The sequence below is a fragment of the Seriola dumerili genome, unplaced genomic scaffold (genome assembly GCF_002260705.1).
Source record: "Seriola dumerili isolate Sdu_G_001 unplaced genomic scaffold, Sdu_1.0 BDQW01000066.1, whole genome shotgun sequence".
NCBI lineage: Eukaryota > Metazoa > Chordata > Actinopteri > Carangiformes > Carangidae > Seriola > Seriola dumerili.
This window is the reverse complement of record NW_019174321.1, coordinates 3,700,652-3,723,216: the sequence shown is the minus strand read 5'-3', so window position 1 is coordinate 3,723,216 and position 22,565 is coordinate 3,700,652. Positions and strand designations below refer to the sequence as shown.

The 22,565-nt window shown below is 39.4% G+C and overlaps 2 protein-coding genes across 2 annotated transcripts; both read left to right on the top strand.

Moving 5' to 3' along the window:
* Nucleotides 1–406: 406 nt before the first annotated feature.
* LOC111219457 (purine nucleoside phosphorylase-like) lies at nt 407–5,861 on the top strand. Its single transcript, XM_022742142.1, has 7 exons — nt 407–455; nt 1,333–1,496; nt 2,714–2,817; nt 4,229–4,404; nt 4,653–4,843; nt 5,463–5,542; nt 5,707–5,861. The coding sequence occupies exons 1-7, from the start codon at nt 433–435 to the stop codon at nt 5,857–5,859; spliced, it is 891 nt and encodes a 296-aa protein (XP_022597863.1). The 5' UTR covers nt 407–432; the 3' UTR covers nt 5,860–5,861.
* Nucleotides 5,862–16,914: 11,053 nt separating this feature from the next.
* On the top strand, nt 16,915–20,641 carry rem1 (RRAD and GEM like GTPase 1). Its single transcript, XM_022742172.1, has 5 exons — nt 16,915–16,994; nt 17,031–17,281; nt 19,312–19,394; nt 19,779–19,980; nt 20,364–20,641. Exons 1-5 carry the CDS (start codon nt 16,915–16,917, stop codon nt 20,639–20,641), a joined length of 894 nt encoding a protein of 297 aa, XP_022597893.1.
* Nucleotides 20,642–22,565: the final 1,924 nt, after the last annotated feature.

The following is a 22,565-nucleotide window of genomic DNA, read 5'->3' as shown; positions in this document are numbered from 1 at the left end:
CACTGAAGTAAAATCACGTTACTGTCAGCGGGGGCGTGACGCAAAACCAGACCCTGCTTACACAACCAAAAAAAAAACTCCCAGGGTCCTGTTTAGATAGAACACACACACACACACACACACACACACACACACACACACACACACACACACACACACACACACACACACACACTGTGTCTCCATTGGGTGCTGCCGCTGAATGGACGGGTTGTTGACCAATCAGGAGCATGTGACCAGTGAATATCTAGGCCGATCAGCATCAGCTGGCCGCACTCTGACTGTTCCTCCATCACGCACACACACACACACACACACACAAACACGCACGCACGCACAGTTAGTGACAAGGCTGCTCTCTGCTACACACACACACACATCCATTCTGCTTTATAATCATCGTCATCATCAGTTGTCTGTCATCCGTCCATCATGCACAGCAAAGAACAGATCAGGTAAGAGAACTCCTATTTCACATCACTCTTATGTATCAAATATATGTTTTTATGTTGTGCTGTTGCGTTATTTCCAGTATAAAGATCTTTTTGTATACTTATTTTAGAACATTTTTTTCCAAAGGTTTTTGGCTTTTGACTATGGACAGTGTGTATTTGTCCTCTTGTCCTTGCATATTTCTGCTGTGACCATTTCAAGCAAAACGTTCTCTCTATTTGAATCGTATCCAGACGCCTGAAAATGTGAAATTACTCAGTAATTCACAAAAAAACAAAATCAAACATTAGAAGAGTTTGAAGAATAATGTTCTTCTTTCCAGTCTGTTTAATCAGCCTGTGACCCCTCAGATTTATCTTGTGATCCCTTGTTGGGTTACTGACCCCAGGACATAACTGAACATCTTTAACACTTCATAAAACAGCCTTGGATTTACAGTGTACTTTAGTTGCATGAACGTATGTACGGGTTCCCACTGGAATTTACATGTAGGTGCAGTGGAAGAAAATGTGACAAAGGGTGTGACAACTATGTATTTTACAGGAAAGGAGAAATAAATTATACTATGAAGTATTTTTGTACCCATTCTGCACAGCTAATCTTCATCATTCAAGTATTTCTGACCACTGCAAACTCCCATTTCAAAATGTTCTTTTACCGATATCATCAATGTTTGTCAACACAGATACTCAGGAGTCTCCAGGATGATTTGAGCATACTATAGGTTCATGTTCTGACTATCAGTTTGAATTATTTTAGCTTTGCTTCTGAGGTGTGACTCAGAGCTGTAGTCCCTTCAGAATGAATTAGCAGAAACTTGATGATAATTTATTTCTTAAATAATCAAAGGTAATTTTCTCCTCTCTCTCTTGTCCGCAGTCATGACGAATACCAGAAGACAGCTGACTGGTTGATGTCTCAGACGAGACACCGTCCCCAGGTGGCGATAATCTGCGGGTCCGGACTGGGCATGCTCGCTGACACCCTCAAGTGTCAGGACTCCTTCGCTTATTCTGACATACCAGGCTTCCCCCAGAGCACAGGTGGATATGAAGTTTCATTTTAATGTTAACAGTATGAAATAGATTTGTCACCAACTGACAGCATCTAGATTTTTGTTTTGGTCAGAAAAATGGCTTGTTTAACATGTAGTTTTAATGGGCCGTTGTTCCATTGTCCGACAACAGAAACAGAAAGACATGGAAATGAGAAAAGATTTAGTGGGAAGTCGGCTGTATTAAAACACTATATGTGGGAACAGAGAGTAGGAGAGAAGCAAACAGATAACGAGCTGAAACCGACTGACATTGTGGCAAAATGAAAATACGATGCAACGACGTAATTGGTGTGTTACGTCATCCAGTGACACTTCTCCAGGAGGCTTTAGCTACTTTGAATTGAAAATAGTTGTTTACAACGGTTCCACAACTACGTCATCAATTTTTGCACATTGACCATACACGGTCGAGCCATGTACTAGGTTTCGACCTCGTCTTGTTTTGTAATGTGCAAGACAGCAAACTCTTTCACAGTTGTTTAATTTATTGTTTAACAGTTCGTGTTTTTATATATGTTCAGAGACTGTAAGTATTTTCTGCAGCTGTAAATTCATGTAGTAGTCCTACAGAGTCCAAATATAAAATTAAAGCCCACTAATTTCAACTGAAGACACAAAACTAATTAAGACCAACAACTGTAAATCTATGTTAAAATTTCAATTAATCAGCCATGTTAAATTCACAAACTGTTTGTACTTTTAGTCTCCAAAAGCACAAACAGTTCGTGTTGTATTTTAAAAAAATCATTTAAAAATGAAAATCTTTTTATGAATACCATCTCTGTACTTTTAGTGATCTGATTTTATTTAATTTCATTGTGCTGAATTGTTTCATCAAGATTCTCCTAAAGCACCGTGTAAAGGTTGAAAAGTGCTTTATAAATAAATTTTATTCTTATCAATATTACTATATACTTTCTCACGCACAAAAGTGCTCAAAGACTGCAGACAACATTACTGGTACCATTAAAAGATTAAACTGACTACAGCATGCATGAGTAGTAACTGACAGGTTGTGTTTAGCCTAGCTTAGCACAAAGACTGGAAGCAGGGGGAAACTGCTAGCCTAACTCCATCAAAAGAAAACTACTCCAAAGTTGTGTTATTTACAGGTTGATTTACATGCGAGCTGTAAACTTTTTGTGATTTGATTACCATCACTAGTCCTGCCTCTCACTGTGATCCTGACTGTGTGTGTCTCAGTGCAGGGTCATGCAGGTCGACTGGTTTTCGGGGAACTGAAGGGGAAGACATGTGTGTGCATGCAGGGTCGCTTCCACATGTACGAAGGACACTCACTCTGCAAGGTACACACACACACACACACACACACACACACACACACACACACACACACACACACACACACACACACAAATATGTCTGTACTGTACTTGTGGGAACCCTCACAGAACAAATCAATTTCTTATCCTACACGCTTATTCCAAGTCTGAACAATCGAACAGTCCTTTAAAGAAATGAGTGGCGGACAATGTCTTCACTGTATGAAAAATGTTTTCATTCTCAAGGACTGAAACTCTGTTTTTGTATTTCTTGTGGTTTTGTGTTTGCAAACAAAAACCATAAAGCTGTGTTACATTCAAACTAACTTCATTTTCCCACACTGGAACATTGCCATGAATGCATCATTTCAGAGTTTCTCCACATTTAACTGATATTAAATACAAACAGAACAACCACTAATAGATACAAATAAATCCTTGATATTGGAAACAGTACATGCATATGCACACGTGTGCACACACATATACACACACACACAGACACACACACACATATACGTACACACACGCGCACACACACAAACACTTACAGTGAGCTGATCAAAGTAACTCAGTCACAAGACCTTGGTACAACACACATATGACTGTAATCAGCAACATGAACCTGAACCTGTAACATGGTGTGTGTGTGTGTGTGTGTGTCTGTGTGTTTGTGTGTGTGAACCCAGCTCAGGTCATGCATGGGTTCAGTCACATGCAGCCTTTTAGCAGACTGTTCAATGCTGCTATTGTTTCCTTCTATATAACACATATACACACACACAGACACACACACAGACACACAGACACACACACTCTCATGCACACACAGGTGGTGCTGTATAGAGGCTCCTTCACAACGAAACTGCTGAACTAACACAAAAACCATTCAGATAAAATTTAAAGTTACTACTCCTCATGAGTCAAGAGGTAACTGCATGTGATTCCTTTCCAGTTGTTTAAAATGACTATGAATAGGAATTGACCATCAAATATGATCATATGTTTTTACAATCTTAAAAATTATTTTAAAACATTATCATATCTGCTATATTAATTATATGAACCTGTAGCTCTGATAGAGGCAGTGGAACCAAAATGACATGTGGACTCCCATTAAATCTTAAAGACCTTCAACTTAAAAACTTGAGAGCAACAAGTTGATTTGATCATTGATAATGTTTGATAATCATTAGACTGGAAGACATAAATCTTTAAAATTATCTCACAAATATATAGTTTCATTAAAAAAAAAAAAAAAAAGGCTCAGTAATTTACTAAACCATCTGGCCACTTAACTTAACTACTTTTAACAAAAGTCACTCAAACAGGAGGAAATAGTGAATTTGTTGGGGACTTTTTTCAGATGCAGATTAATTCACATTTGGTGCTCTAGTGTATTTAAAGTCTGTGTGTGTGTCTCTGCATCCGTCAGACAACGTTTCCAGTTCGAGTCTTCAAGCTGTTGGGCGTGGAGACTCTGATTGTGACAAATGCTGCAGGCTCATTGGCTGACGGTCTCCAGCCTGGTGACATCATGATCATCAAAGACCACGTTAACTTCCCTGGACTGGTCGGTCTGAACCCGCTGAGTGGACCTAACGACGACAAGTATGACCTGGTTCTGTTGTTATCACTGTTTCATGTCTGTTTTTCTTCTTCTTCTGTTTTTATAAGTTATTTGGTTCTTGTGTGGTTGTTTGATTATTTGTCACACTCCTGTTGTTTATTGTGATCATATCATGATGTTATATGCTTGTGTTTGAATTCAGTTGTCATGGAAACAAAGTGTTGATACTGCTGTTTTTATTGTTTTGTTTCAGCTGTTGATCGTGTTGTTTACTGTTTGTTGTTTACAGGTTCGGTCCTCGTTTCCCAGCCATGTCAGGTTGCTACGACAAAGGCCTGCGTTGCCTAGCATTGGATATTGCCAAGCAGCAGGGCGTGGCCAGCCTCATGCAGGAGGGCGTGTACGCCATGGTGGGAGGGCCAAACTTTGAAACCATTGCTGAGGCCAGACTATTGCATCGACTGGGGGTGGATGCTGTCGGTACGACACATGCGCACACACACACACACACACACACACACACACACACACACACACACACACACACACACACACACACACACACACGCGGAAACCAGAAATTCAAAGTCCTGCTAGCGACCCCTAGAGGCTGCATTACTGTGACAGTATGAACTAACCACTAACCACTACTGCTCTGAATAGATGCAAAACCAGAAAATGACATGACGCACTATTTCACATTTTTCTGTTCTCCTCAACTAGCTGCTCAGTTCCTCGTTTGTATGCACGGTCATTTTGTGTAGCTATGTTTGCCCTGCTGAGAAATCCCAATTTTAATCAAACTGTCTAAATGACACTTGCGTCCTTCTTGTTTGGTAATCATCTCAGAAAAATGCTTGGGATACTGAAAGCCTAGTCTTGACCAGGTAGCACTCTCCGAGCTTTTCTGCAGAACCCCTCCACTTTAAATCTGCAATCTGTCCTGTAGAGGATGATCTACCTTGATCATGGTGTCTACAGTGACTGTATTCTTAGAAGTACAAAAAGTACAAGTAGTATTATTCACAGTATTATTCACAGTACTGTCAGTGCTGCTGTGACCTGTTTCAGTAACCCCTCAGGTGTTGTGCGTTTACAGGTATGAGTACGGCTCCTGAGGTCGTCGTAGCGACTCACTGCGGTCTCAGAGTCTTTGGCCTCTCTCTGATCACCAACAAGGTAAACACACAGAAAACACACTGATCAATAAATTGATCGGTTGAATTGATTTGATTTGATTGACTGACTGATTGAATGACTTACTGATCTATGTTGCCTAGTAAAGAGTTCTTAGGACTTTCTGCAGTGTAATTTATTGAATGATTAATTGATTGATTGATCAGGTGGTGAAGAGCTATGAGGACTCTGAAAGTGTGAACCATGAGGGTGTCCTGGAGGTCGGCCGGCTGCGTTCTAACACTGTGCAGCAGCTGGTGACTGAACTGATCAGCAGAATGGAGATCAATAATAATAACACCATCAATAATGCTGTCTGAACACACACACACAAATATTGTGTATATATTTTATAATTGTATTTTGAGCATTTTTAGAGCTTCTTCCTGTTTTTGTTTATCGTCCTTATTTTTTATTTCTGCTGTTATAAAAACTTTATTTATATCACCATGGTGCCTAATGATTCTCTATCAGGGTAAATATGAATGTAAGTATTCATTTGTGATATTTTATTAATCCTAAGATTAAGATTAATATAATGTTGATAACTGTTTGATGGTGCTTTAATATAAAAAGTTATGACAATGATTTTTTTGTCTTCTCTTGTACCTTGTTTGTGATGAATTATTGAATTTCATTTTGTAAAAAAAAAAAACACTGACTCCTTGATCCATATTAATCTGATTAAAATATGCTGCCAAATATCTCATTTCCTGTTTGTGTTGATCAACTAATCTGCGGCTGAGACAAAGGAAACAAAAATCAAGTTGAAATAACAAATCATGAAATGGAAAATGGAAAATAAAACCTGACACTGAAAAACCAGAAATCCAAAACTGCATTTGCATTTTCAAACAAGTCTGAGACGGGTCTATGCACCTATGAACCAGCGTTACATACGTAACCACAGTTCTGTGAATTGATGACTATGTCTAGATTGATTTTGGATTCATCCTGGAAAAGACAACAAACTGCTTATACAGTGAATCTATAGACTGGAACCAGAATCAGCTGATAGTTCACTAAAATGACATACTGTATAATTTACTGACTGAAAACAGTGGATTTAGGGTTAAGTTACTCGCTCTACTTGTAGATGCTGCTGGAACAATAAGGTTTCCTGACACAGAGATTTCCCATGATGATCATCTTAGTGGAGTTTGTCTCTGGACAATTCTGGTTGGTTTAAGAAATATCAACAGAGCAGAATGTTTTCTTTCAACTGTCTCAGAATGACAGGGGGTGAAACCTAGCAGATCATTTCTGAACAACAGACTGATTTTCTACAAACTACAGGATCCCAACAGGACAGGCGGGTATGTTAAACTTGCAGATCAATATATGCTTGAAGAGGAATATTTTACAGTGACATTTGTTGTACATATTACTGTGACTTTGTGTTAAACCAATGCTGAACAAGTGCTGCTGGCATCCTCTGGCTGTTCACTACAGTAACTATATAGGCCATGTGGTCAAGGATTAATCTCCTTAGGAAATTAATTTAGTTTCTTACCTGCTTGATGTATATTTTCTCACCTTAAAAGTGTTTAAGATTTTGCTCTGAGTCCAGTAAATTTGTATTTTTAACAGTATTCCCACAACAAAGAAATCACATGGAAAAAGTTCCTTAAACAACATTTACAACAACAGTGTTGTTCTGTTGGGAAATCAGTCTGACAGCAAGGTCCATTTATTAGCTGTTCTGGTGTTTTCAGTTGTATAACATGATCTTCCTCAGCAGGTGGAGTTTTCTCACACTCATTGAATTAGGAACTATTCAAATATCCATTTTTTTCTAAGCCCCTTAAAGAGGTCTCATTCATGGTGGCTTAAAAGCTGAGGTCCAAACTCCATCTATTACGGAAGACTGTTATGCAGTTGAAAGCTCCAGAACAGCTACTAAATTGACCTTGTTCAATTCAAGAATAAACTCTAAACCTTAATGTTGATCTACTTTTTTCTTTTTTTTTCAACCCTAAAACAGGTGTGTGACGATGACCCATGATGTGACCTTTGACCTCTTCTTCGTGTCCCTGGTGGTTCTTCTGCTGGTTCTGATGGTTCTGATGGTTCTCTGCTGGATCCTCAGACGAAGCAGAAACAGGTAAGAACCGACATTATCATCAGTTCAAATCTGCAACAACTTTGATCCAGCACTGTTCACATTCATTTTTCTTCTGTCAGCGCTGATGTTTTTGATCTTCATCTTGTGCATTTAAGACATTTTCAAACGTGTGTCGTTTAGCCTGGTTGAATCAGGTGCACGCCAAACAACTCCACCAAGACCCTGTAGAGCGAGTAGTTAATTCTGGTGTGGTATGTTTGAGGTGATCCGACCTACAAGCCGGCAGCTGCAAGGTTGAGCTGAACGGCTGCTGTAGCCAGGTACGGTCGGCATATGTAGGATGTGGAAGAGCAAAATCAACAGCCGGCCAGAGAATGGGCCGAAGTCTGACCTGGAGCAGCAACAAAGTGCAACGCCCTGATCAAATTTGGGGAGATGACAACATCTACCAGCGTCTGCAAACAACATGAGTGTTCAAAACAGAGGCGACATTATGTAAAGCTCTTTCACAAGAGTACGCACTCGCTCAGAAGACACATCCTCCTCTCTGTGTTTACTCTCTTGCTCTTGTCCCAGACACAAGAGCAACCACTGTAGTTTAATGGCAGCCAACTGGAGATTATCACCACCAACTGTTTATCTCGATATGGTCAACTCCTAACACTCACATATAGTGGATGGAAATTTTCTTTTCTGCCTAACATTTGGTGCATGCATGCATGTTGTGGTTCAGTGTTTTGAAGCATCTCTCTGGGTTCTGGTTCCTCAGAAACCTCACGGAGCTGAAGATCTCAGCTGGACAACCCTCTCGTATCCTGACAATCAGAACAGACCCAGACCACGCGCACCAGTTGCTGGACCAGCTGCTGGACCGGGTCTTTCTCCAGGCAAAACCACGACCAGAATCCGGAGGAGAGCCTGGAGCAGAATCTGATGAGGAACTTGGGGGAGAATTTGGCTCAGATTCGGGATCAGACCCAGGGGTTTCAACAGCAGCTTCTTTTCCCAGCAGAGGTAGGTGTTATTGAACCAAAACCTTTCAGATCTTTTAAGATTTCCCCTTTCAATTTGTTTGCAGTACTCTAAATCAATAAGATAATTATTCCTACATGTGACAAAAAATCAAGTGAATAACACAAAGAAAAGTAGAACTAGAAATAGAACTTACAGTATGTGTTTTTGTTCTGTCCTGCAGCAGTTAACACTGTTCACAACAAACTGAAGAAATGGGTCACTTTTGTAGTTCCTTCCTCAGGTGAGAAAAAAATCACTTTTACATAACCCAAAAAGTAAGAACATACATAGTGAAAACGTATTTATTGTAAAATTGAACTAGCTCCAGAAAGAGAGATGCTTTGCATAAGAGTTTTTAGGGTGTCGTATTTTTTAGCCTTTCAGAAATCAAAAACACAAGAATAAATGGCCTTTAACTTTAATGCTTTATTTACTTACAATGATTTTCATTGTTATTATTTGAATTTCTATATATTTATTTTAGATTTACTTAAAAATGTACTTAACTAAATGATAAATATCATTATAACTAATATGAATGAAATTAATTTATTTTAAATAAATCAACATATCTCTTTCTGATACTATTAGAATTTTTATTTGTAGTACTATTATTTTGTAATTATTTTATTTTATGTAAGGTATTAATTGATAAATGTAATTAATTTTACAATGATGCACTCCCCTCTAGCCTCTCCTTCTCCTTCTCCTTCTCCTTCTCCTTCCCTGCCTCAACCTCCTCCCCCCGATGGAGATCAAACCAATGACCTCTGCCCTCAGCAGGTGGATGTATCCCAGCATGCCTCTCTCTCGTCACAGGGTTCTTCCTGAAGTGCAAAGGAGGAGGAGCAATATGATGAGTCACAAGTTTAGAGAGAAATAAATGGATAAACTGTACTTCCTGTGAGGGTAAAGAGCTTTTTGGCTCTGTTTAGTATGAATAGCATCTAAGAATACCTCAGCATAATCAGTCCTACACAAGATGATCAGAATTGAAAATATCAGCCTTCTTTCAAGTTTAAGTTCATTATCTTTATTTGTCATTACAAATATTATAAAAACATCTTAAATAAAATGTACAGGACCAGACTGTAAAAACTGATTAAAAGGCTGATAAAATATAAAAAAAACTATATATATATATATATATATAGTAAGCAATATATATATATATATATGGTTGCATCAAAAACCTTTGTTTGTTCAAATAAGACTTTTTTAATCCCCGATATGAAATTTAAGTTACAGCCGCACAGAAAAATTAGGTGTGCAAACAGAAAAAAAATTATTTGAATAAAATAAATAAAATAATAAAATAATGAGAATTTGAGAGCTAGTACGTGCTACTTCTTCTTTTCCTTCTGTGTTTAAAAAATACCTCAGATTTAGATCACTGTCTTAAAGTAGACTATGTCAGTTTAATGGATTATTGTTATTGATTATTATTTACTAATCTGTTAAAACTGAGTAACTGGTTTCACTGCAGCAGTGGAGTGTTGCATTTCCTCCGGCGACCATGTGGGGGCAGCAGGAGTCAATATTCCACATGCTGCTACTGTTCCTACAAACCACTACAATCAGCACAACAGCTACTCATTGGTCCATATAGTTCTAATGCAAATAATTCATTTCAATACTTGACCTGTCTGTGTAATAGAGTAGTTTAGAAATCAGTCATAATAAAATTTAACTGGACATTTGCAAGGGCTCTATCTGGACTCTTCCTTATTTATTTACAAAATGTACAAATTATAGTAGGAACAGTACAAATTGAACAACTGAAGCATCAAATGTACCTCTTAAAGTCTTCAGTCGTTTTATGTGCTTTACTATGACAGACTTTGTTGAAGATTCAAAAAAGTTTTTCACATCAGTTGAGAAAAGTTTAAAGTTAGAACATTGTTTTTTGTTGTTTTTGATGATTTATAGATGTATATATTTCTCAAAAAGATAAGAGATTTAAGAGAGCTTTACTGTCATTGTCTCTGATCGGGTGTCAAGTCATTCAGTGCTGATTAGGTTGCTGCATGAATGTGCAGCAGACAAATCTGCAGGAATGATGCGATGCAGTCATGTCACATGAACCAGAATCTCAAAGGACAGTTTCCAACATCCTGTGGAATCCATGACATGAAAAACTGAGGCTGTACTGAGAGCAAGGGGAGGAACTACCCAGTGTAAGTGTGGTGTTCCTAATATTAAGTGCTTGGTGAGTGTATGTTGGAGTAGTGAGATAAATGTGAGTTAATCTGAATTCAGCTATTCGGTCTTCATGCATGTTACCCTTCGTGTACATACAGTGTTGTATTGCACATTCTGGGACAGAAACATGAGTTAACAGTTTACCAAACCACTCCCCCAAATAACAATTGTCCTGTCCAATAACTGGACGAGGCAGATCTGTCAGTCTTTGGATCTCTGCAAGGAGCTGCAATAATAGAGATGCTCTGTATAAGAGTTTGTAGAGTGGTGTCTATTTCAGCCTCGCCAACACCAAAAACACAAGAACAAAATTGGATCAAACACTGTGTTTGTCTTCTCTAGCGTAAGCTTCAAATGTCAGCATACTTGGCACACTAGTTTACAGCAGTAAGCTTTCATTACAAGCAGCTTATTCTTAAGTAACTAAATTAGTTTTTGGGATTAAAGGTTTTGTTGTTTCGTTAAAACTGAAGCGTAATTGGACTAACTAGCTTGAGCTTGCAATATGAGAGCACGTTGTTCTTTTACTTCTATCTATCTTCTAAAGGAATCATCAACTGTCTATGTTGACTTATTACCTGGGACCAGTTAGTTAGTTAGTTAGTTAGTTAGTTAGTGAGACAAATTAACTGTTTTCTATAGCAACAAAAAATGAACAAAGAAACTGTCAGTCAATATCAGTCCATCAGAGTTAGTGATAGAGCAGCTGATTGGACTGATAAATGTATTGATCATCAGTGATCGGCTTCTCAGATTGTCACTTAAAGATCGTGTATTTTTGGTTCAGTGGATGGGACTAGGTGATGGTGAATCATGAGGAAACGCCTCCTCTCATATTTTAAACTTTTCAACTGTGGGGGTGGGTAAAATCTAAACATCTGTGCTGAGCTGAGTTTCAGTCAGAGCCCTCACAGTGACACAGAGGAAGTGATGTGTGTTTCTCTAGTGTAATCTAATTTTCCATGTCAGCTCATGTGTAAACTATGGAAACCCATTTCTGCCAGAAAAAAAGTTTGAAGATTTAAGCATAATATTAGAATGTAAACACACTCATGGTAAGTCCAAATAGTAGTATGTCATAATTTTGACTGACTGTGTCATAATTTGCACTTAATATCTCATAATACTGAGATACTATGTGTGCTATGAGGGCGTCCATAAACAGATCCAGACTTCAATGGGTACTTAAAGGGGATTTTACAAGGGAATAGCCAAAAATCTGTGCAGCAGAGGCCAGGATGTCCTGTCTTTTAGTACCTGGTATTGGGTCAAGCTCCAAAAACACTGGACTACATCGCACTCTGGCAAAGTGTAGAACTGAACATGACCAGTAAATTGACCTTCATGTGTAAGATTAGTGAAATGCCCCTTTAAATATTCCCATCAGCAACCACCAGGCAACAAGCTGGAAACCACCTCAACCACACCTGCTAATAAAGATTGAAAAGATAATCTCATAACACTTGAACCTGTTGTGTAAAACCTGACTTTACATTTGATGTGAAAACATGTTTTGTTTTGTTTATTCATTTCAGTACAGTCGGTGTTTTATCACAGCACTGCAGCTGCACACGTTTTCAGCTCTGATATCAACACTCAGCTGCTGATCAATAGTTCAGATACATGATGTGGTTGATTTTCAGATGAGTAATTACACTGGATGTTTCAGAGTGTCTCCCCCTATGACTCAGTTTCAGTCTGGCCCTGTTGTGCTCTTTAAGGTAGAACTGAAACAGTTAGTTTAATTTTTTAACCAAAAATACCATTTGCAGTTTTCAGCTTGAACATGAGAGGATGTGTTACTTTTCTCTGTTTTAAAGCAATAAAAATGAAATCGTTGGGACCTCTGAAAACATCACCTTAAACTGGGGAAACTGATAGCTGATGTTTTATAGATCTAATTAATAGAGAAAATACTCATCAGTTTAATTGATAATTGCAATAATCATTACTCATACTTTCAGTATGCATAATGCTGCCAGAAAACAGATAAAAAATGTTTTATTTCCTTCCCAGGTTTCCCCGCTAAGAGTGCGGTAGACTTGAAATGAAAAACATTAAACAACAGCATTGTGAGTTGTTAACGGTTTTTCTGCCACAATGTGATACTGTTTCTGAAATGGTAAATTTATTGACTGTATATTTGACAAACTGGCCCAGCTTCACATTACTAATTAACTGATCCTTAATGTCAGCGTGCTAGTTATGCCTGCGTTTTGGTCAGTTAGTCCTTTATCATGTTAGCTAGTTAACGCTAATAAAATCGTATCTTTATTAGTTAGTCCTTCATAGTTAGCAGTCATTAGTTAGCTGGCATCATCATCAATAAATGGCAGCTAGCAGTCTGTCCTCCATCAACTAGTAGGTTAACAAACTAGTCCTTTGTGAGTAAGCTAAGTAGTAAGTTGCTAGTTAGTTAATCAGTCCTTTGTGTCGCTAGTCCTTTATCTGTCAGGAGAATGCATCAGCTAACACTTGTCTTTTGTTTTCTGGCTAGTTAGTAAACTTTTTCTTCATTAGCCAACTATGCTCTGATATGTTACATATAATTTTTATTGGGAATGTTATAGATAATTTGGCAACTTTACTCTAGCAACTAGCAACTAGCAACTCTAATCATTTAGAAATGAAGTTGGTTAATAAACTGAAAATTTAAGGCTGTTATCCAGTTGTTTTCTTTATGTTTAGGGGTTTATGTTGATTGCTACAAAGCTCTTTCTTAATCTGACTTAAACTCCAGATGGAGCCTCCGGCGGAAAAATAAAACCCCAACATATTATTATTTTACTATTTTAAATGTAAACTGTGGTCTATCCTGACTGAACTGTATAATGAAGACAGATTGTATCTTTTGGGTCAAACAGGAAGTGACCAAAATGTTTCCTAAACCAACTCACCCTGACCACTGATGAACACACACACACACACACACACGCACACGTATGCATACCCACACACATTCACTCCCTCCTCAGATATCTGTTTCTCCTCTGCTGTCGCTCCGACACACACACACAGAGGGAGGTAGATAACTCTGTGATTCCACTGCTGAATTTTTAACGCTGTTGTGGAACTTTTTTTTTTCCAGGCGGGTTACTGTGGCACCAGGGTACTGTTACACCGACAGAGACAGAGAGGCAGGTTTCAGTTCAGTTCTGTTGTGTACTGAGGCTGGACAGAGACAGGCTGTTCATGGGGTGTACGGTAAGTCCACTATCTGTCTATCTGTCTATCTGTCTATTGCATGTTATGTCCTGAGTTTTTTTTATTTTTTTATAGCATTTTCTTACAACTTTCTTTTTCACATCAGTCCAAAATAATCATAAAAAAAATTATATCAGCACATGGGATTTTAAGATATTTTGCATGTAAAAGCTTACACGCACAATATCACATGTTGTTGATGAGCAGATGTGGTTTTCAGATATTTGACACAGAAAGTGTCTTTTTGAAATGCAAAACATAGTTTTATTCTGCTTTTCTTTAAATAAGGGGTTTCACTTTAACCGAGAGCAACTGATGTATTTCATCAACTCTTTTCTACTAGCTACCGAGCAGTCATTTAACAGTGACCTTTGACCTCAAGAATGTCTGGTGCTTGTAGTTCTGTTGTGGATGAATAAGCAGAAACTTAATATATATGAAATAAAATATAATTACTGGTGATGAGAATCGACTTTTGCAGGATTTGAAGCTGTTTATTAAATATAAGCTACTGTTAGTTTACTCACTTCCAGAGGCAGGAGCTTTGACCTGGTCTGACTTGCCTTCACCATCACTGACTGTTGTACTTGGCACCTTTTAATACTTGAATTATTTATTGTAGGAGGTTTGTTTGTGTGTCTGTGCTCTCTTATGTTTAGCAGAGGTTTTCATTAGGTCCATTCAGAGTAACCAGGTTTCTAAATGTTACTTGTCTAATCAGTTTTTAACATTTTTGAGTTAAAAGGAAACGTCACATTGACTCAGTGAACTGAATGCAAGGTTTTTGTTGCTATTTAAAGAGAAATGCCAGTTTCAAACAAAACATATAAACGACAGCACATAATCCTACAAAGCAGCCACAGACATCAGAACATAATAAAGGTGTAAATTACAACCCATTTTGCTGATGCGAATCATTTCCTTCAGTTCACAGTCCTAAGATTTGAGTCACTGACAACAGTATGTAGTTTGTTTCCTTTTTAATAAGCTAAATGTTCTCATCACTGTTCAGATGTAAGTAAACACATCACTTTTCATCGACACCATGACATTTGCGGCGACGATTCAGACTGTCTTGAAGTCATATGTTCAGTCTATTGCTGCTTGAAGCTGTTACATTCAGCACCATTTATAGGTTATAAGTTCAGCAGCTGTCTGTCTGCAACAGAATTGTGACTTTTATTCTTTTAATAAACTTTCAACCAAAGAGTGTCACAGCTGAGCAGACATCTGCACTCGCTAAGTGGAGCTCAAATGCAAACAGCTGCTGATTCAGTTGGTGAAGTCGGTGATTCAGTCCAGTCGGATCACTCTGAATTTTCTGTGTGAAAGATTTGTTCATACATGAACTCAACACCTGTAGAACGTAAACAATCATATTAATAAACAGTATTTGTGCTAGACTTGAAGTTTTTTTTCTCAGGTTACAGTAGGATCAGAGAACAGAGTTACAGAACTGAGAATTTCACTTTTCCACAGTTCCGCTCTAAAGTAAAATGTTGCTACTATAACTTTCGCCTTCCTTGGAAAAAACTTTATTTATTCTTTTTTTATTTAATCTTTATTTAACAAAGACGTCTCTTGAGATATATTATCTCTTATATAAGAAAGACTTGACAGGATAGTTACACAAACTCACATTAAAAGAATCACATTCACTGTGCTGTGCACAGTGTTGTATATGTGCTTTTTGAATTACATTACATTGACTCATTTGGCAGACGCTTTTATCCAAAGCAACTTACAAGTGAGAGAAATCACTAAAGCTTCAGTGCAGTAGGAGACCTTGGCATAAGTACTAAGTACTACAACTGTTTAATAAGTGCAAGGGGATCAAATAAAGCAGTGCACTTAAGGTCCACAGTAAGTGCTAGTTAGGCATGTTAGAGGTGTTAGGAGAGGAGGTGCTCTCGGAAAAGATGAGTTTTCAAGAGATTCTTGAAGATAGAGAGGGACGCCCCTTCTCTGATTCCTCCATTCCTTTAGCCATGCCGATATGTCAGAGAGACAAGCCAAGATCCGTGCAGAGACCGTGGGGTCGCCTGGCGGGAATGACAGGTATAGATAGGTGTTGTCTGCGTAGCAATGATATGAGAAGCTTTTGGTGCAACTATCCTGTGAGTTAACACTGTGTTTCACTGCCCTCTCTGTGGCACCTGTAACCACACCCAAAGGTGCACTTCCACATCACAACAGGAAGGTGAGAAGCTAAAGCACTGGTCTGTTGACCTTTCTCTGAATATTAAAGCAGCTATAGTCAATACTTTATGACCACAGTCAAATGACAACATGAAAACGGTGTGAAAGGGGTGGCTCGTAAAGGTGAACCTATAGAGTTATCACCTGAATCTGCAGCTCCTCTCAGCTCTGTGGAGCTTTATAATGTTTCAGCTCATTGTTCAACTGTCCAACAGCACCGATAATGTTTTGTTTCACTGTCACTGCTCTCCTAGCTTCATTTCAGCCTCAGCTGGCAGATTTTTTTTTAGAGAAAAGTCTCTAAAAACCCACTTTACACTATCTGCACATCACCTAACAATTAGTGACTAGCTGGCGAACGTAGAGGAGCATTTAACAGCTGAAGAGCCGCATATTCAGGAGTTGGTTGAGACCACAAACAGAGCTAGAAGAGAATGAATATTGGACTTACATTCATCAGGTGGCCAGACGCTAATGTTGCTCCTAACAAGTTCACCACATCAAGTTAAAAAAGCATGACACAGTATGATTATGTTCACAATTTGTTTATGCTGCCCCAAAGTGGCAAAGAAAATCTGTTACTGAAAGCTTAAACATTTTAAAGACCATAGTGGACCTGACTGTTCTGAGCCTGACTTGTCCTGTCTCCTCATTCAGGCCTTTCCTGTCCCGATGCCATTACAATAGCAACATGACCCTCAACACCCAGAGAGAAAAGGAGCCCCTGCGGCGGCGAGGCAGTACGCCGATTCCTCCCACTCACTTTTACCAGTACTCGTCCTGTACTCGGGACGCCCGGGTCCCCAGCAGCACCCATCAAGACCCAGAGCAGCCCCGTCCCCAGCGAAGCCACCCTGCTCTTGGACAGTCAGCCTCCTACCACCCTGGAGACAAGTCCCTCCACTACCGCGCCCACTGGAGTTCAGACTCGGATGACGACTCGCAGAGCGACTCGGACTGTGTTTACAGAGTTGTGTTGCTAGGCGACCATGGTGTCGGAAAGACCAGCCTCGCAGGCATCTTTGCTGGGATCACGGAAAAAGATGAGCAACCTGGAGGTGGGACTTTACAGGTGTATCTTTTATAATGGTGGTCGATGGGGAAAATGCTTTTTGGACAGCAGGAAATGTTTTTAGTTTTTAGTTGCAGTACAGAAGTTGACCACTGGGTCAAACTGGCAGGGGACCAACCTGGCAGGATGTATTAAAGGAAAAGTTTCACATTTTGGGAAATACGCTTATTTACACTATTGGCAAAAGTTACATGAGAAGATTAATACGACTCTCTTGTCTGCACAGTATAAAAATATGAAGCTACAGGCGGCAGCCAACTCACTGAGCTTAGCACAAAGACTGGAATCAGGGGGAAACATCTCGCCTGGCTCTGTCCGAAGATAAGAAAAAAATCTGCCAAAAATTTCATAAAGTGTTGGATTATTTCTAAACAAACAAGATACATCATGTTAATTAGTGGGCTTTAGAGGTGCTAATGAGTGTATTCACATTGAAAGCACAGACTGCAGACAGGGTAATGATCCTCTCATCTAACTCTTGGCAAGAAAACATATAAATGCATTTCCCAAAATGTTGAACTTTTCTTTTAAGAATCTTAATCAAGAATATATTAAAAGAACACTATAGTGGTTTTCCACATTGAGACCAATTTACGGGCCATAGTTTGTTTTTCACAGCCTGTGACCTCTGCTGTTTCTTACACGTTCAACAACTTCATGGAAGTGACAGACTGAGTCCTCCTTTTATTATTTTGCTGTAACGTTTACCCTCTAACTCAGTCCTCAGAGGTTCAGTGCTCAGTTTCTGTCTCTGACTTTGTTCTCACATCACAACCTTGACTGACCCGACACAATTGATCAGCTCCTGCATCACGTGTTGATCGGCCTGAGGCCTCGATTGACACCCTGTATTGATCTGACATGATGTGAGAGGGCAGAGCCTGTCTGCTGTCAGTTTTCAGGTTGACTGGTCACACCCTCTGGATTAGTTCTAAATGTTATTATTGTTAGTGTCGTATGCTCAAAGTCCTGATGATGTTGTTTGCTTTAGTTTACTAACTGCATTGTTATTGTTGCTTGTCGTTTGACTGTTTAACGTTATTGTTTGTCTCTGTTTGACCACACACAGACAAAGTGGCTATGATTTCTTGTTGGTCCTCCATGTTACCTGTTGTTTTTAGCCACACTAGCGACATGACTTTGGGGATGAAATTGTTGGGTGGATGGTGAGTCAGTCACCACTTTGTTAAAGACTGAAACTTCTCCACTATTGGAGAGATTGTCATGAAATTTGTGAATGTTACAAATTTGGTTATCCCCAAACTTTTCAAAGTTTGGATTTGTGTTGTATATATATTCTTTAGTATATGACACAATACCTGCAAAACTAATGACATTCCCATCAGTCTCTGCTGAACTTTGTCTTTAGTCCTAAATAGAAAATACTCGTATTCTTACATATAACGTTTATGCTACATTATGAAATTATAATGTTTGCCGTGATGAAAATCGTAAACATTGTACCTGCTTAACATCAGCATTTTATTGTCATTGTGAACATTAAAAGATTATGGATCAAAACATCGCTGTGTTTAAAAGAGCTAGTAGTAAGTTTTGCTATTGCTACACAGCCAGCGTTAGCATGAACAGCTGTTTGCTTACCAGTCTTGCATTGAGTTTCAGCCATCGCTGTGTTTACAAGACGTTATAATACGTCCTCTGAGAGGCTACTTCCTCAGGGGCAGACTGAACACTACACTGACTCAGTATTGGAAAGTGACGTGGTGAGCCAACCAGGCTGATGCTAGCTAGTTAGTTTGTAAACGTCAGTAGAACAAAAGGGTTGCTGTTCATCGCTGGAGACGCTCTTGGCCATTAAAAGAATGAAGTTTGATGCCGAACTCGCAGAGTTTGTTCTAAACTATAGCAAATAAACAGCTGCTGATGCTAATATTGGCCATGTAGCAATAGCAAAACTTACAAATAGCTCCTTCAAGTACAGCCTCACAAGGCTGCCAGCATGACTTCATATTCTCAGTCTTGCTATTTATTGTTTGTGTTTATTGTTTGTTACAGAGGACACATACGAGCGAACACTGACAGTAGATGGAGAGGAAACCACTCTCATTGTCATGGACACATGGGAGAATGACAAACTGGTACAGTGAATGTGTGTGTGTGTGTGTGTGTGTGTGTGTGTGTGTGTGTGTGTGTGTGTGTGTGTGTGTGTGTGTGCGCGCGTATCTGTGTGTGTGTGCGCGTATCTGTGTGTGTGTTGATGAAGTACAGAGCATGAGACGTCTGAGTCTATAATCTCAAGATCATACATGTGTTATGCTCAGATCACAAAATGCCATTTACCAAGAGAATATTTGCTATTTTCATTTGGATAAACTTTATTAAAAAAAAGGCTAATTTCCCAGAATGCTCTGTGTCTTTTAGAATATGAAAGTTCACAAAAAGTGATCCGTTAAAGTCTGGACTTTTAAAAAAACATAAGATGATTCTCTCTCTCTCCCTCTCTGTGTCTGTGTCAGGAGGAGGCGGACAGCTCCTCTCAGGACGAGTGTCTGAAAGTGGGGAGTGCTTATGTCATCGTCTACTCTGTCACCGACCGCTCCACCTTCGACTCCGCCGCTGAGCTGCGCATCACACTGCGACGCACCCGTCAGGCCGAAAACCTTCCCATCATCCTTGTGGGCAACAAGAGCGACCTGGTGCGGTCCAGAGAAGTTGCTGTGGAAGGTGCGGGGTCAAAGGTCACAGGGGATACATACAGTGGCTTCAGAAAGTATTAAGACCTCTTCACTTTTAGACTTGAAGGTTGCTGAATTGTGTACTTTTGTAAGTGAGAGGTTTCAGTTCTTGATTTTTACTAAATTAGCAAATATTTCTAAAAACACGTTTTCACTTTATCATTGTCGATTGATGGGCAAAAATGGAAATTCGATCTATTTAAAATTAAGTCTTCAACTCAATAAAATGTGCAAAAAGGGAAGCGGTCTGAATACTTTCTGAAGCCACTGTACAAATGCAAACAACAAATGGCTTCAAACAGGTAACGATCGACTGATGTCACTTCCTGTTTAAGAATTCTTTGATGTTCTACATATGTCTTTTTTCCCCAGAGGGCCGAGCGTGTGCGGTGGTATTTGACTGTAAGTTTATAGAGACGTCCGCGTCTCTGCAGCACAACGTGACCGAGCTGTTTGAGGGCGTGGTCCGACAGATCCGTCTTCGTCGGGACGGCAGTGAAGCCATTCAGCGCCGACGCTCCATCTACAAACGCAAAGAGAGCCTTACCCAGAAGGCTCGGCGGTTCTTGGACCGATTGGTGGCGCGCAAAAACCAGCGCATGGCGGTCAAAGTGCGGTCCAAGAGCTGCCACGATCTTGCTGTCCTCTGAAGACATGCGTCCACTGGGTGGCGCCAAGTTTATTTTTTTTGTTGACTCGTTGAAGATCTCGTTGGTTGTGATATCCTGGAGGAATGTGTCAGCAATCACACTCAGCTAGCTGAAAGCCACACAGACAAGAACAATGAGCGGCTAACAGAGTCAGCGCGTTTTAACATTCTCACTGTGACCAACTTGTTTTCACGTTCGACCTCCGGGTCTAAACATTTCTGTGACTCTTCCTCCAGATGACCTAAATATAAAGATCCCAGATGACTGTACGGGATCATCACTGTAGGGTTAAAGACTGGACGAGTGTTCAGTGTGGGAGTGGGCCTGTGTGTGTGTGTGTGTGTGTGTGTGCGAGATTGTGTCTGTATATGTACACGGGTAACTGTTAACTCCATCATGGAGGATGTCCTGTAGTTTCCACTGTGCTGTTCTCCTGAAGTTTCTACTGTTTTCAGTTCAACGCTGTGCAGAATGAAGTCTTAAAGGAACAGTCATCTCAAAATCATGTTTTTACAGACGTTTAATACAGATGGCACCACTGTGATATAAATGTTAATTTACACTCATTTCCTTATTGTGTTCTTTTGTTTGGTTTTTATTATTTATAACTGACCTTTCATGAACCCCCTCCTCTGAACAGTGATTGTCCAATCATAGCCTAGATACTGTAATTGGGCACGACAGGTGTGTCACTCTTTGAAGCTGTAGTAAGAGTTTACAAAAAGTGGGAGTAGAGGGTGGTGTGTTTTTTTAGTATAAGGAATGGTTGGCAGTGTGTTTATCTTCTCTAATGTTAGCACATCTAGGTAACTAGCTTACTACCAACAGGATTTACTTAACGTTACATCCAAAGCCAAGAGTTAGCATATGACAAGCTAACTACATCCATTTGTGGGGTCACAGTTTGTGTAAATGCCCCGTTCAGGACTGGAACATCCACTGTGTGGCAGTCAGTCCTGAATGATATCAGAGTTTAGATTAACGTTAGCCGCACACTGTCCTTGTAGCATGATATCATGCTCATGTTCATTTTTAAAATAAGTCCAGCTCCCATTAAGTTAATTAGCCAGCTAGCTACAGCCGGGGGAATAAGCCTTAGTGTTTCAGTAAAATTGACAATTGTTCACTTCCGTCTAAAATCAAGGACACAATGTCAATGGTGAATTTTATCACAGTAAACTGTGTATGTGCCACGAGAGAATGTAAACCTTGACAGGAGTAGCGACAGTAACTAAGAAGTGGAGGCTAAGTGAATGCTCAATTGTCTTTTTCTATTTTAGATCATTTCATTTAGTTTTAAAGAATTATCTTCATTTTAACTTAAATTTTTTTGTGTTTTTATTGGATTTATTTTATTTCCACAGTTTGTCTGTTGTATTTATGTGGTTTACTCAGATTTGATTTATCTCTTTGCTCACTTTTTTATTATTTTATTTAGTTTTTTTATGATTTGATTTAATGTTAAATTATTAATCTAATCCTCTCATATGTTTTGTTTGCTTGTTTTATTCACTTGTAATCTCCTGTCTGCAGGAGAAGCACGGATCAAACCTCTGTGATCCACTTCACATAAACACTCTCAGACCGCTATGTCAACCCATGCGGGCCTCCTGGATGTTTACTGTTGCCACGGTGACCTGTGGACTGTTAGCCACAGTTGAAGAAGAGGCACAGCAGCCGTCATGACGACATGGTTACAGGCTGATACCTCTGTGTGGTTGACAAAAAACAGGCTGAGTGTTCAGCTGATGGATGGGACAGTGTCTCACAGTGGGACTTTTCTGCCCTGAGTTCAACCCCTCGGGCTGCACACAGTCCCTGTCTGCTGGGAACCGTACGCAGCCCGACTGGCTGCAGGAATGAATGAATGTTAGCTTGCTAATATTTGCTAATTAGCACTAAACATTAAGTACAGCTGAAACTG